Source organism: Ranitomeya imitator, chromosome 2, assembly GCF_032444005.1.
Source record: "Ranitomeya imitator isolate aRanImi1 chromosome 2, aRanImi1.pri, whole genome shotgun sequence".
NCBI classification, from domain to species: Eukaryota; Metazoa; Chordata; class Amphibia; order Anura; family Dendrobatidae; genus Ranitomeya; species Ranitomeya imitator.
This window is the reverse complement of record NC_091283.1, coordinates 541,008,183-541,024,698: the sequence shown is the minus strand read 5'-3', so window position 1 is coordinate 541,024,698 and position 16,516 is coordinate 541,008,183. Positions and strand designations below refer to the sequence as shown.

The window sequence follows — 16,516 nt, the reverse complement described above, 5'->3', positions numbered from 1 at the left end:
GGATACAAAGCTGATAATCCTACTGAATAGACTGTTAGAATTTGTATTAGGCTGGGTTCACATTGCATTGAACCAGTCCGTTGGACGGACTACGTTACACCGTGGCATAACGCGGTGTAATGCAGTCCGTTAACGCCGCCATTGAATCCAATATCAGACACATCGCTAGCGCACGCCACAATGGGCGTGCGCTAGCGATGTGCCGTCACTGAGTGAAAGACCCCGAGATGCGGGCTGCAGCATTTCCGGGTCCGTCACCGCTAGCGCAGATAGAGCTAGAAGATACTCTATCTGCAATAGCGTGCTGGCATACCGGCACTTGTGTTAACAGCAGCTTGTTAACTTATGTGTTGAACGGGCTGCTGTTAATGCAATGTGAACCCAGCCTTATGGCAAGAAAAAAGCAGCGAAGTAAAGAAAAACGAGTGGCCATCATTACTTTAAGAAATGATGGTCAGTCAGTCCGAAAAATTAGGAAAACTTTGAAAGTGTCCCCAAGTGCAGTTGCAAAAACCATCAAGCACTACAAAGAAACTGGCTCACATGAAGACCGCCCCAAGAAAGGAAGACCAAGAGTCACCTCTCCTTCTGAGGATAAGTTTATCCGAGTCACCAGCCTCAGAAATCGCAGGTTAACAGTAGCTTAGATTAAAGACCAGGTCAATGCCACACAGAGTTCTAGCAGCAGACACATCTCTACAACAACTGTAAAGAGGAGACTTTGTGCAGCAGGCCTTCATGGTAAAATAGCTGCTAGGAAACCACTGCTAAGGACAGGCAACAAGCAGAAGAGACTGGTTTGGGCTAAAGAACACAAGGAATGGACATTAGACCAGTGGAAATCTGTGCTTTGATCTGATGAGTCCAAATTTGAGATCTTTTGTTCCAACCACTTCTTCAATCTTTGTGCGACGCAGAAAAGGTGAATGGATGGACTCTACATGCCTGGTTCCCATCATGAAGCATGGAGGAGGAGGAGGTGTGATGGTGTGGGGGTGCTTTTCTGGTGACACTGTTGGGGATTTATTCAAAATTGAAGGCATACTGAACCAGCATGGCTACCACAGCATCTTACAGCGGCATGCTATTCCATCCAGTTTGCGTTTATTTGGACCATCATTTATTTTTCAACAGGACAATCACCCCAAACACACCTCCAGGCTGTGTAAGGGCTATTTGACCAAGAAGGAGAGTGATGGGGTGCTACGCCAGATGACCTGGCCTCCACAGTCACCAGACCTGAACCCAATCGAGATGGTTTGGGGTGAGCTGGACCGCAGAGTGAAGGCAAAATGGCCAACAAGTGCTAAGCATCTCTGAGAACTCCTTCAAGATTTTTGGAATACCATTTCCGGTGACAACCTCTTGAAGCTCATCAAGAGAATGCCAAGAGTGTGCAAAGCAGTCATCAAAGCAAAAGGTGGCTATTTTGAAGAACCTAGAATATAAGACATAATTTCAGTTGTTTCACACTTTTTTGTTAAGTATATAATTCCACATGTGTTAATTCATAGTTTTGATGCCTTCAGTGTGAATGTACAATTTTCATAGTCATGAAAATACAGAAAAATCTTTAAATGAGAAGGTGTGTCCAAACTTTTGCTTTGTACTGTAATTATGAGTCATGTGACTGTGAAGTTGAAATTGGACCAAAAAAATAGACTTTTTTTTTAAAGCAAACTATATTTATTTAGTGGTCACATTGGTCTTGTTTTCACTTTGAGCAAAATCCTGCTTGTGTACCACAAAGAATTACCAACATACATTGCAGTTAGTAAAAAAAGGCATATAGAGACACATGCTTAATTACGGTATATCTATTTGTGCTCCCTGTTCAAAGGATGTATTTTTGTCAGTATGCTTGGTCTTTTTATGCAGCAGTTATGTGACACTATCACCTGAAGGAAAAGGACCTCGTGGTGAAACAATAGTAGAGAAAACTATTTGTGCCAAAAATTGTCCTTCATGCATGGCTCTCACATATTTATTATTTGTTTTAAATACTTATGTTATGAATTTTGTGCAAATTAAAAAATCCTCTTTTGTTGTCTTTGAGCTTATTTGTAACTTCTTAGCATACAAAATTGCACCCCGAAAAAAATGTCAAAAAAGACACCCCGAAATAGCTGATCTACATAGAATAACTCCAGGGGGTAACTTTTCAAAAAGTTGCTTTTGATAATTCAGTCTAAAACATCTAGCAAAGCCACATTGACATAAAAATCAGAAAACTAAATAAAAAAGAACAAGTTTAAAAAAAGGCGTGAATTATTTGATGAATTTGCCGCAAATCAAAAAATCATTTATTGAGAGGTATTCACGCCAAAAAAACTAGCAGACATGCAATGATGAATAGGGCCCTTTCTCTGCACTGTCTAAATGATTTGATACATATGCTCCAATAAATCAATATATGCAGAATTTGTTGCCTTCTTATGAATATAATACCTTAGCAATTGTAGGAATACCCTCTCCTAGTGTATCCTCACCCATCCCCTGCAAACTGTGAGCCCTCGTGGGCAGGGTCCTCCATCCTTATGTACCTGTGTGCCTTATTTTTTGCTCATGTTTAAATGTATTTGTCTATATTTGCCCCCTTTTCACATGTAAAGCACCATGGAATAAATGGCGCTATAAAAATCTATAAGAATAATAATAATAGTTCCTGCCATTTAAACCACAGCCACAGCTCTTCCGGAGATATACATTATATATGTATTTACCACATATACCATATTGGCTGAAAAATTAGTTTTCTACACTACATGCAATACCTAATGCTTTGTAACAGAAATCTAGAAGAGACCATGAATTATAAAAAAAAATGAAAAATTAGCAGGATGTAAGATAAACCATACTCGCCTTACGAGTCCCCCACTCCTCTACCAATGCTGCCTGCTCAGTGCCTCCATCCTTGGGCAAGTGGCAAACTAGACAATTGATGACTGACATGTCACTGCTATTTAATTTAAACCATGCTGCATTGTTTTAAATTCCAGGGTGAAGAACCTATTGAAAAATAGCATAAAGGACTTCAAACCCTAATTAAAAAAAAGAAACTGCCATAGTGGGTCCTAAACCTAACTTTCAAGTGCATTGACTCACACAAGTTTTTTTGTTTGTTTTTTTCAGTATAATATTTAGTAGAGGACCTCATCTTTAAGCCTCTTTGGCCATTTATAGTCTTTTCCAAAAGTTAAAGCAATACTAAATATACAAATCTAATACCGAGCAATATATACGGTAATATCATATTTTTTGTTTGCCAGCAATTAGAATAGATTTGAACAAGCTAAGCAAGAACAAAGAATTCTTATTTGAGGTCCCAATTTTCTTCTCCTTGGTGGGATATATTACATTCTGCCATATTCTTTCTAGTTAAAGTGGTTATCCGCATAAAAAATTAGGTTTAGAAGTGTTTGAAATAAAAATATACAGAGCTTACAAATATAATTGTATTATGGAAGGTGCCACAATCTCCACACTTGTTTGGTTTCTACCAAACAGAGAGAGTTTCCTGTGCCAGCAAGTGGTGTGTGTTTTGGTGGATTATTGACTGTCTCATTTCAGTAGCTAAACCAGCCCCCTTCTTCAGATATAGGAAACACTCTCTCCTGGTTGAACACTTAAGAAATTATGGAGCTACAGGAACCAAGACCAATGCTAATATTATGGCACTAGTGTAGCCCACTTCTGGACAAGCCCTTAATAATGGAGCCAGGGAGGTTAAAACAAACAAACAAAAAAAATCTATACATTCTGGACCAGCATTGCTCCTTCGTACTCAGCGTTGTGTTCTCTGCTGGTCTTCTGGAATCAACATCCAGTAGGTGTCTCACGACAGCAGACCTGTTAAGATAAAATATGGATGCAGCATCTTATTGACTGCAGCGCTAATGTAATGCCCCCAGATGTTGATCGTAGGAGACAGGAGGGAAACACAGCACAGAGTATATGTGTGTGCCAATCCAGGACATGAGTTTTCCAATTTTTTTTTTCACCTAAGTGGTCATCCAGCATTGGCCACCCCGTTTGATACAAATATATTAATATGTTCAATATATTTATATTTTAAACAATTTTTTCCAAATGGACAACTTGTTAAAGGACTTTTCATTATTCTTGATTAATATTTTTTGTTTTTCTGTCTATTAATTTGATTCAGTTGATTGCTGAACTGAAATGGCTAAAAGGTTATAGAAGGTAAAGCCCATTTGACATTTTTGGGCAGATTTGTATGAATACCTAATCAGAAAGATTCTGTTCTTTACTAAGTTCTTTACTTTAATAAGATTTAATGAACCTTCCCTTTGTTCCAGAGATGGGAAATATTTTCATTGTTCCTACAATGTAAAGCTGCTGGTGTCCATCATTACTGATGTACGGGAATCTCTGATTGATCCGCAGTATCGAGCATAAGTGGCTCGAGAGATACAGCCAAAATTCTTCAGGAGGAGAAAGATATCTTTCCTGAAATTCACCCCAACAAAAGCATAAATGATTGGATTAAGGCAGCATCTTGTGAAAGCCAGGTTGCTGGTAATGATGATGGCAATATCTTTACTCTTTCTGACATCACATGACATTTGATGGCTTCCTAGAAAGTCAGTTGTTTCCATGAAAATTACTAGTGTGTAAGGCAGCTGAAAGATCACAAAGACCACCACAACAGAGATTATAACCTTCAGGGCTTTGTGCTTCTTGAAGCTTCTGCCAGTTAGAAGGGTTCGCGTAATAATGGAGTAACAAACAATCATCACGAAGAAAGGGATGACAAAGCCAAGAAATATCTGAAAAAAGTTGCACATGCTCTTGACAGTTCTTGTGATGTTTTCTGGGAATATCATCTTACATATGTAAAATCCATCATGCAGTTTGGATTGACTAAAAAAGAATTCCGGAAGACTGAGCAAAAATGATATCAACCAAAGACTGAGTGTGATCCACTTGCTTTTGTAAATGGATTTTTGACGCATTGTAAGGGCCTCAACTGCTCGGACAATTGCAATGTATCTGTCCACACTTATGCTGGTCAGGAACAAGAAGCCGCTGAAGAAATTGATGGCGTACACCCCCTGTACAACTTTGCACATTTCGTTTCCAAATACCCAACCTTTAACTGCACTGGCAGACAAAAAAGGGAGTGTCAAGAGCAAAAGAAGGTCAGCCATTGCCAGGTTAATCAAATAGATATCAGTCATGGACTTTATCTTCTTGGCAAATACATAGGTCAAAAGAACCAAAGAATTGCCAGATATACCAACTAGAAATACAAGGCTTTGCACATATGGTTGAAAGCCTCTGCTGAAGTCATGTATGTTGCTCACATCACAAATCTCTGGAATTTGACTGTTATAATCTGTTGATGCATAGTAATCTTGTGTGATGTAGTTGTAGTCTAAACTCTGTAAGAAAGAGAATATTTTGATTAATTATTGGATACAATGCAGGTTCTCTTAAGCTTGTATAGTATTAAAATAAGTTGTCTCAGTAAAACTACTAAATTGCAGAATCTCCTTCTGTTGTGGATGCTGCCGCCCTTTATTACCACAATTTAATACTATATTTCCTCTGTAGAGACATGGGTTACAATTTTGTTATAGAAGTCACAGTGTTTTTGTCTTTTGTTATACCTGTGGTGCACATTTTGTCTAACTCTACAGGAAAACCCAAGACAGAAACAAAATGAACAAATACACTGCTGTAAGTAAATAAGTAAAAGCAGAAATGCATATACATAACATAGAGTACTTAGTAAACACCATTTTTTATTTAAAAAAAGCATAAAAGCGATCCCATGAATGTCAAAGTGTACCCAAATTCGAGACGGTCCTAACCTCTAATATTAAAACCTTACCATGTGTCATAGTGATGTCCTGTGTGAATAAGCCTGTGCAGACTGGGTCCCAAACATGGAGACACAGCTAGTAGGGAGCTTTTTAAATGTAATATTCAGCTTAAAGGAAGGGAGACCACACCTTTACCTGCAGTTGTTTCTGTCATAGTTTTGTTTGTTTGATGGCCATTGTGAACATGTTCCTATTTTGCATGTATACCAACTTGTACTCCAGTTCACTTTTTCAGTTTAGATTTAGGTTTCTGCATTAAGTTAAGGTAAAGATGTGACCTCTTTTCCTTTGATCTGGATATCACATTTAAAAAACCTTTTGCTAGCTGTGTGTCCATGTCTGGGACCTGGTCCTGCTCAGCCCTTATTCACACAGGACTTCACTATGATGCATGGTAAGGTTTTAATACTAGAGGCTAGGACTTTTACGCTTTTTTTTATAAAAAAAACTATGTTTACTAAGTACCCAATGTTATTTATATGCAGTATTGCTTTACTTACAGCAGCTCTGATGAGAAGTGACGAGTCGGCAACAAAGTGCACTGTCAGTGAACATTATAAGGAGAGCTTAAGCGAGCAGAGACCAGCACCGACCCTGCAACTGTAATCACTGATGGGTATGGGGGTACTAGCCAACTGATAGCTAGGAGAGATGTTAACTGTGATTTTGTGATTTTTTTTTTTACCATTGATCGCTCCTTTCTGATGATTGACATCGTTAAGGTCAAGCACTGATTAGTGGGGAAATACACATTTAATTATTGTCAACTCAATCGGTTGATTTCAGTGGGACGAGGTGACCGCCTAATATACATCGGGGAATTCCAACTCCCCCACATCAAATGTTGAGGGAGAGAAGCATTGGCAAGTTGGTTTTCAGCATGCTTTAACCATTTTGATGACAGTAAGAATTAACTGCTAACAGTAGCTTGCTTCATACTCACCATGCAGAACAAATATGTAAAATGTATGCCTCAACTCTTTGTCCAAAATATGCCAAGAAAGAATGTTATTGGATACTTTTGAATGCTGTAACATGCAAAGATATATTTTATTTTACTGTTCTGCCACCAGGTGAAGGTAGAGATTATTGGTACACTGTACACCGTGCATCTCCACACCATCTCCATCCCAGGCCCACACTTATAACTGCAGGAAAATGGCCATATCCAAATGAGTAGTATTGTGACATTGTGAAGATGAGACATGTAATTGTAAACTGTTTATATTTTTAATATACCACAATATCATCTGCATTTATTTCTAATATTTAGATTTTCTGGCAATCATGTGATTATCCACGCATCTACAGTATATGCTGACTTAGACAACTTATAAATATGCAAGCACCTATAGAAGAGATATCCAATGGCTAACATGTCCGTATCACATAATTATAATTACCGTATATACTCGAGTATAAGCCGACCCGAGTATAAGCCGACCCCCCTAATTTTGCCACAAAAAACTGGGAAAACTTATTGACTCGAGTAAAAGCCTAGGGTGGAAATGCAGCATTTACCGGTGAATTTCAAAAATAAAAATAGATCATTCTTTCCCCATAGCTCTGCCATATAGTGCTCTGCACCGTTCATATTGTCCCATAGCTGTGCCCCATACAGTGCTCTGCACCGTTCATATTGTCCCATAGCTGTGCCCCATACAGTGCTCTGCACTGTTCATATTGTCCCATAGCTGTGCCCCATACAGTGCTCTGCACCGTTCATATTGTCCCATAGCTGTGCCCCATACAGTGCTCTGCACCGTTCATTTTGTCCCATAGCTGTGCCCCATATAGTGCTCTGCACCGTTCATATTGTCCCATAGCTGTGCCCCATATAGTGCTCTGCACTGTTCATATTGTCCCATAGCTGTGCCCCATATAGTGCTCTGCACCGTTCATATTTCCCCATAGCTGTGCCCCATATAGTGCTCTGCACCGTTCATATTTCCCCATAGCTCTGCCATATAGTGCTCTGCACCGTTCATATTTCCCCATAGCTGTGCCATATAGTGCTCTGCACCGTTCATATTTCCCCATAGCTGTGCCATATAGTGCTCTGCATCGTTCATATTTCCCCATAGCTGTGCCCCATATAGTGCTCTGCACCGTACATATTTCCCCATAAAGCTCCACATATATCTGTGCCATTGCTGCTGCTGCTGCAATAAAAAAAAAAAACACATACTCACCTTTCTTGCTTGCAGCTCCCGGCGTCCGGTCCCGGCGTCTCTCTGCTCTGACTGATCAGGCAGAGGGCGCCGCGCACACTATATGCGTCATCGCGCCCTCTGACCTGAACAGTCAGAGCAAGAGGACGCGAAGACAGAGCGGCGCCGGGAAGATGGAGCTGCGCCCGGCGGCTGGAACGCGGACAGGTGAATATTACATACTTACCTGGTCCTGACGTCCGGCTCCTTCTCCCGGACAGCTGTCTTCGGTGCCGCAGCCTCTTCCTCTATCAGCGGTGCCACCGCTGATTAGAGAAATGACTAGGCGGCTCCACCCCTATGGGAGGTGGAGCCGCTTATTCATTTCTTTAATGAGCGGTCCCACGTGACCGCTGAAGAGGGGAAGAAGCTGCAGCTCCGAAGACCGTGGGACGGCAGGGACAGCGCCAGGATCGCTGGGACTAGGTAAGTATGCCTCAGCGCCCTCACCCCCTCACCCGCCGACCCTGCCACCCACCTTGACTCGAGTATAAGCCGAGAGGGGCACTTTCAGCCCAAAAATTTGGGCTGAAAATCTCGGCTTATACTCGAGTATATACGGTATAATTATCATAAAGACATTGCATAAAATTTGGATAATTTCACATAGAAAACCACTCAAGGGTTGCATAGCATAAATAATGTACAAAAGATTAGAAGGCATTCCAAACTACTGATCACCCAGGGGATATATTATGTGCATACATCAGAACTAAGGTAGGTGACTATGAAATGCCTGGTTTATTTTCAAGAATTTGGTTCTTGCAAGTAGAATTTTGAGCAGCCATTAAACTAATCACGTGATTACACCACCAGCCAATCTACAGCATTGTGCCTGGAATTGTTCAGCCACCTTTATTGAGTGCAAAGGTTTACCAATTAATATTATCAAGCCATGACACTATGAAGTGCTACTTGCTTATTTATTTCAGTAAAGAAGTGGTTGAGATGCTTCACACTGGTCAATACACATTTTCATATTGCATATATATTGACTATAAGGAATGGGAACGCAGCGCCCCAGAGTCCTGGTCGTTGCAGTAATGTTATTCTTCCACATGGGGGAGTGATGTTATGTCTGAAGGCAATGAAGGGAAGAGAGATAAAGAAAATGTTGATTTGCACTTTAAGGGTTAATGATAGTATACCCTTAGAGGGTACTTGCACTAAGTAGATAGTATACCTGTACGGGTAATTGCGTTTTATAGTTAGATAGTAATTGGTTTCCCTTTGCCTTTAAAAGTCGTACGCACAATGTAAATATGTTATTGTTTGTAACGTTCAAGTGTTCGCACCTCCCATAAAGAGAAGCTTAGTACATATTAACTTGTTTTATAGGATTTCAAAAATTTTGCATGTCTTTTACTGATGTGTTGTTGTTTTCTTTTTCCCAGTCTGGGAGTACTGGATTTAACAGTCCCCAGAGTCCTGGTCGTTGCAGTAATGTTATTCATCCACCTGGGGGAGTGATGTTACGTCTGAAGGCAATGAAGGAGATCTTCTGTCCAGGTATCACAACCACAAAACACACTTCAGACTCCAGGCCGGCAGGGGGAGCCATGCTTCTATCTATTAGGGCACTCCTCACAATTAGGTAAAACTGGTAGTCTGGACAGAAAGTCAGAACAAGGAGAGGAGAGCAGATGGAGGTCTGTGGGAGAACAAGGGTTCACGGAGCTGCGCCTGCCCCACGTGCGGCAGCATCCAAAGAAAGAGACATTGAAAGGAATTGTGTTGCAGTGAGTGAGAAACGAAGTCATAGAAAAAGGAGAGGAACATCAGGGGGAGACCAGCTAGAAGGAGGCTGCCTCCTTCTGAAGCGCAGTAACCGGTAGCCAGAACACTGAGGGAGTAAGGATCTCTATGCTTTACTTCAGAGACTGGCAGGACAGTTGATTCCATGTTGGCTGCCCGACCATATACCCTGGAGGCACGGTGGCAACTTGTGGTGGCCGGGGCGTCTCTAGGGTCCATATAAAAAGCCTCAGGCCACCAGTCATACGGGCTTGTCCTATCTGTCAGGGGGACAGAGAGGAAGAGACTTAACACCTACAATAGTTGTGAGGACCTTACCAAGTTGCTCAGCAGGGAGGGACTACAACACTCAGGCGCTAGGGGAAGGCTATTGAATTCCACCTGGATAAGGGGACTCTGGATTTGCCTTCAGACCAGCCGGACTCTGCCTACCCTGTGGTCCTTACCCTGGACTGTGGATGCTGAAGCCTTCAGTAAAGGTAAAGAGACTGCAATCTTGTGTCCTCGTTATTCACTGCGCCTCACACCATCCATCATCTACTCACTGGGAAGCCCTGGGGGCACACTTCACCTGTGGAAAGGTATACCATCTAGCTGCCATAACATTACCCCAGGGGACCCCTAAGCAGCGTCGGTCACCCTGACCGAATACCACAGGTGGCATCACGAACACTATCCCTTTAAAGACCTTTCCCTATTTACAACGAATGTCCCCTAGGGCGACGGACTGGGTCAGCCACCGTGACATCCCTGACGAGAACCGAAGGGCCCGGTACTGAGTAACCCCTAGCCCTTGGGGGCGATCCAGGAAGCTATTTGAAGAAGAGGCCAAGGGAGGGCAAGAAGAGGTGTTTATTATTTTTTCAACCCTATATCTGCATATTTGATTCCCACTAAATTTATTTAATGCAAATCAAATCTCTCCCCTCAATTTGGCAAATCAGCCAAATTCAAATTTCAGATTAGCTCAACTCTAATACCATTTTTTACTAAATCATAAAAGTTCCCTTTGCTCTATGTATACAGTGGCATAGCAAGGACAGGGCTGAGGGAATGTGTATTGAATTTCGACTCTTTTCCTTCTCCATACTGCCCACGCTGAAGCGATTGAAACCTGCAAACATGCAGCGAGTACCTGTCCAGAGTTTCTTATGCAAAACGCAACAAACAGGATGAGTTTGTCATCGGCTGCTAAGCCCCGCATAGATTGTGAATAAAAGTGAATGGATCTTTTGAAATTTGAATTTGCCAACTTCAAAAAAATTTTCCCACAAAATTTGATTTGCAGCAAATAAATGTGGACGAATCTCAGTACAGAAATCTTGTAGTTGCTCGGAAAATACACATCGGGAGGAGGAGAGAGAGAGAACCCCAATAACTATATAAGCTTACACTCTACAGAAGAAAGAGGACCCAACTGACCATAAGAACTTACACTCTACACAAGTCAGAGATTGGTCTCTGCTGACCATGAGAGCTTACAATCTCCAGGAGTGAGATAGTGGTCTCTGCTGACCATAACAGCTTATACACTGCAGTAGAGAGAATGATTATAAGAGTTTATAGTCTATAGTAGTGAGAGAAAGAGGATCCCGCTGACCATAAGAGCTTACACTCTACAGGAAAGAGGACACAACTGACCATAAGAGCTTACACTCTACATAAGTGAGAAAGAGGTCTCAGCTGACCACAAGAGCTTATAATCTACAGGAATGAGAGAAGTCTCTGCTAACCATAACAGCTTATACACTTCAGGACAGAGAGGACCCCGCTGATCATAAGAGCTTATATTCTACACTGGTGAAAGAGAGGACCCTGCTGATCATAAGAGCTTATACACTATAGAAGAAGGAAAGAGATGACTCAACTGACCACAAGAGCTTACAATATACAGGAGAAAGGGGATCTTGCTAACCATAAGGGCTCACACACTACAGAAGAGAGAAGACCCTGACGATCATAACAGTTTACACTCTACAGAGATGTACAGAGTGAATCTGGAGATGGAAAACAACTCTGCCATACAAACTGTAGTCCACTGGAAACCGCTGATCTGTGATGGCCCCGATACTGACCACTAGGGTTGAGCGAAACGGATCGGAGAAATTAAAAAATCGCCGACTTTCGGCAAATTCGGGATTCATGAAACCCGACCTAATCCTAGTGTGGGATCGGCCATGAGGTCGGCGATCTTGGCGCCAAAGTCGCGTTTCGTATGACACTTTCAGCGCCATTTTTCAGCCAATGAAGGAGGACGCAGAGTGTGGGCAGCGTGATGACATAGGTCTCGGTCCCCACCATCTTAGAGAAGGGCATGACAGTGATTGGCTTGCTTTCTGCGGTGTCACAGGGGCTATAAAGGGGCGTGCACGCCGACCGCCATCTTACTTCTGCCGATCGTAGTTGAGTGCCCCCAAACGCAGGGCCACTGGGTACTCGGTCCAGGGTTGTCACGGTGACTAGACCCGGTCCGTGACGGTCATTGGAGGGGCGTCCAATGAAAGGTGATGGTGCGTGGTGCAAGGTGCGAGGAATAACGAGGACGCAGGGTTGCAGTCTCTTTACCTTTTTACTGAAGGCTTTGGGGTCCGCAATCCAGAGCACTGCTAACAGAGCTGGCTGAGACCGGCCGGTCCAAAGGCACATCCAGAGTTCCCTTTGCAGGTGGGAATCAGTGTCTACCTTCTAGCGCCTGTGTGTTGTAGTCCTTCCCTGCTGAGCACCACGGGATAGTCCTTACAACTGTCGTATCTGTTCTTTCTCTCTCCGTCCCCCAGATAATATGGCTAGGACGCACCCGTATGACAGGTAGGCCTGGAGTTATTCTGGGACCCTAGAGACGCCCCTCACCCACGATTGCCTCCTATGTCCATTTAGGTGATTTAAGTCAGACAGCCAACCTGTAATTAACTGTCCTGCCGCTGTTTGAAGTAATGCGTGGAGTCTGTTACTTCTCGGTGCTCCGGCCACCGGCTACGCGCCTCAGAAGGATGTTGCCACAGTCTTAGGGACACGACTCCTTCTGGTTCTATCTCCTTCGTACTATGATCCCGCTTCTCACTTCTCCACAATATACTTCGCTTCGTGTCCTTCCTTGAGATGCCGCCGCAAGGTAGTGCAGGCGCGGCTCCGTAACAATCTATCCTTTCTGCTAGGTGCATGCCAGGTTCCCACTTCTGACAGGTCCTCCCTGGAGCTGTCCCAGGCTGCATTCTCCCTAACTTCCTGTCCAACCCCCAGCTTTACCAGAGTGTGAGGAGTGGCATAATACATAGAGCCTTTTGCTCCCCCTGGTGGCCGGAGTGTGAAGTGTAATGTGTGACTGTGATACCTGGTCAGGTGAACTCATTTAGTGCAATCAGACATAACATCACTCCCCTTAGTGGCAGAGCGACATTACTGCAATGACCAGGACTCAGGGGCGCTGCACTCCCCCCCTTCCCCCCGGTTAAATCCAGTACTCCCGGACTGGGAAAAGAAGAATAACAATACATGTTAATAGAAAACACACAACATTTTTAAATACTATGAACAAGTAAATATAACAGTGCTTTCCGTTAAGGAAGGTAAGGACGCTTGAACGTTGCAAAAGATTGGTCATGCACAGTTCATGACTCCCAGTTCAGTAGGTGCAACCACAGAACAGCAGGGACCCCGGGTAAACAAAGGGGTCCCTGTGAAAGTTTTGGAGTGATTCACTGTCCATCACACCATTGTCCATTTTTAAACCTGTAACACAGATATTTACACAAACATTTTCAACCAAATAGCAACTATCGTTAATATCTCCAAGTTTTATAGCGAAGTGGAGTCTGATTCTTGCTGCTACGCGTAGACCTCCGCAGCGCAGGGGATGCTATTGGCCTGACAGGGCCCGCTACGCTTGCTATCGCTGGTGTAGTGCACTGTCTTCTAGCTACACTTCTAGTGAGTCTGGGCAGCACTGGCATGCTGGAGTTCTCAGAGCTGCCACTACTAATGGTGGGCATGGCAGATTCACCGATGGCAGAGGGAGGGCCTGCTGGTTCGACTGTTGGCATCGCATCTTCTGGTGGGGTCGGCTGCGCTTGTGGGTCTGGATGCCCTGGCACCACATTTAGTTCTGGCGGTCTCAGTTGACGAAACGTTAAGACCACAATGGCCTGATTTATTTGAGTCCAAGACTGGGGAAAATCGCCAAGAACAGTGTGTATCATCTTCTCCTCTTCCACGGGCAGAGAAGTCCCGGGATCTGTTTCCCCATCTCTCAGCTTATCAGGGCATATTTTAAGGTGGTCTCTAGATATGGCCGTTGAGGTTTCCCCCCGTCTTTGCTGATGAGACAGACCTTCGTATTGTCGAAATCGGAGGGCAGAATAGTATACGGTTCTGCTTCCCATTGGTCATCAAGCTTGTGTAGTCTCCTCTTTCGTTTGAGTACCTGCTCACCAGGTGACAATGGAGCCGCGGGAGCATACTGGTTGTAGTCCCTTTCTTGTTTTGTCTGGCTTGGGTGAGACTTCTTTCTACACATTCCTGTACTTTGCGGTACCTTTGCTGCCTCTCGGTATCCCAATCCGCATCTGGCGATATATCTTCAGGGGTCAGGACCCCCATGTCCAGATCAACGGGTAACTTGCTAGAACTTCCTCGCATCAGGTACGCTGGGGTGCAGTTGGTGGAATTCACCGGGATGTGGTTATACATATCTACCAAGTCTGGTAACTTTGTGGGCCACAAGTTCCGCTCCTCTACAGGTAAGGTCTTCAGTAAGTCGAGCACCACTTGGTTCATCTTCTCACATATCCCGTTGGTTTGTGGATGGTACGGCGTGGTTCTGATCTTCTTACACCCGTACAAATTGCAGAACTCCTGGAACACCTCCGCTTCAAATGCTGGTCCCTGATCGGTCAACACCTTCTCTGGGTACCCATGGGGTCTACAGAAGTACTGCTGGAAGGTTTTGGCAGCCGTCCTAGCCATTAGATCTTTGACCGGAACGACTACCAGGAATCTGGAGTAATGGTCCACAATGGTGAGAGCATAGATATAACCTGACCGGCTAGGTGTTAGCTTTACGTGATCCAGCGCGACCAACTCGACTGGCCGTTTGGTGATGATGGCCTGCAAGGGAGCCCATTGGCTGTCACGATCCTTCCGGCGTAGGCTACAGGGGCCACACTCTCGACACCACTTCTCAATGGCTTTTTTCATGCCGATCCAGTAGAACCTCCCACGGAGTAGCCTCTCCAAGCTTCCTCCATCCGAAGTGTCCTGCCCTATCGTGGTACACTCCCAGGACCATTGGCACATCTTGTCTTGGGACCACGATCTGCCATACCAATTCATGAGTGCGGGGGTTGATGCTCCTTCGACACAGCTTGCTATCGTGAATAAACAGTTTGCCCCTCTCCTTCCACAACTGTAATGCCTCTGGTGGATCATCCGGGTCGGGATGCAAACCTGCCTGCATCAGGAGCTCTTTCACCCGACAGACCGCAGAGTCACCATCCTGGTTCTCTGTCCACCCGTGGGGCAGGGGATTCAACGGGGTGCCCTGTTTATTTCTGCGCCTGTTCTCCACCTGATGGGAACACTGGGTTACCTTGGGGCGATGGAAAGCGGGCAGCTCTTCTTCCTCAAATGCTTCTGGATCTTCCCCCGTTTGAGGCAAGTGAGGCATTTGGGACAATGCATCGGCATTCACATTCTTGTGCCCCACCCGGTACTTGATGGTGAAGTCGTAATTGGACAACCGGGCCATCCACCGCTGCTCCAAGGCCCCGAGTTTTGCTGTGTCCAAGTGCGTTAGTGGATTATTATCCATGAAGACGGTGAATTTTACTGAGGCCAGGTAGTGCTTGAACCTCTCCGCCATGGCCCAAACGACGGCGAGGAACTCCAGCTTAAAGGAACTGTAATTGTCTGGGTTCCTTTCAGTGGGGCGAAGTTTCCTGCTGGCGTAAGCGATTACACTTTCCTTGCCCTTCTGAACCTGGGACAGCACAGCTCCCAGCCCCACGTTGCTAGCATCCGCATACAATACAAACGGTTGGTCATATTCAGGGTAGGCTAGTACTTCTTCTCCCGTCAGTGCCGATTTTATGCAGGTGAACGATCCTTCCAGTCCGTCGTTCCAATCAAACGGGGTATTCTTACCCTTGGGTTTCTTGGGTTGGCCCACCAACAGGTCTTGCAATGGCGCGGCCTTCTTGGTGAAGTCTTTGATAAACCTCCGGTAGTAGCCCACCAACCCGAGGAAATGCCGGACTTCATGGAGGTTACCGGGCTGCGGCCAGTCCTTGATCACCGTGACCTTGTCGGGGTCTGGGGCCACTCCTTCGGCACTCACCACATGGCCCAGGTACTGCACTTTGGGTTTTAGCAGATGGCATTTGGACGGTTTCACCTTTAAGCCAAAGTTGGACAGCGCTTCAAACACCTCGGCCAGGTGCTTCAAATGGTCTTCATAGGTCTTAGAGAAGACAATGACATCGTCCAGATATAGCAGCACGGTCTCAAAGTTCTTGTGTCCCAAACAGCACTCCATCATCCTCTGGAACGTCCCCGGGGCGTTACACAATCCGAAGGGCATGTAGTTGAACTCGCAGAGACCCATCGGCATCGTGAAGGCCGTCTTTTCCTTGTCCGCCTCTGCCACGGGAACCTGCCAGTACCCACTGGTGAGATCCAAGGTAGAGAAGTAATTAGCAGTCTTTAAAG

The 16,516-nt window shown here is 44.5% G+C and overlaps 1 protein-coding gene across 1 annotated transcript; it reads right to left on the bottom strand.

The window, feature by feature from the left end:
- Nucleotides 1-1,699: 1,699 nt before the first annotated feature.
- Nucleotides 1,700-15,476, bottom strand: CCR10 (C-C motif chemokine receptor 10). The gene is made up of 2 exons (XM_069754912.1): nt 15,399-15,476; nt 1,700-5,405 (listed from the first exon to the last, which is right to left on the bottom strand). The coding sequence occupies exons 1-2, from the start codon at nt 15,474-15,476 to the stop codon at nt 4,344-4,346; spliced, it is 1,140 nt and encodes a 379-aa protein (XP_069611013.1). The 3' UTR covers nt 1,700-4,343.
- Between the last annotated feature and the right edge of the window lie 1,040 nt (nt 15,477-16,516).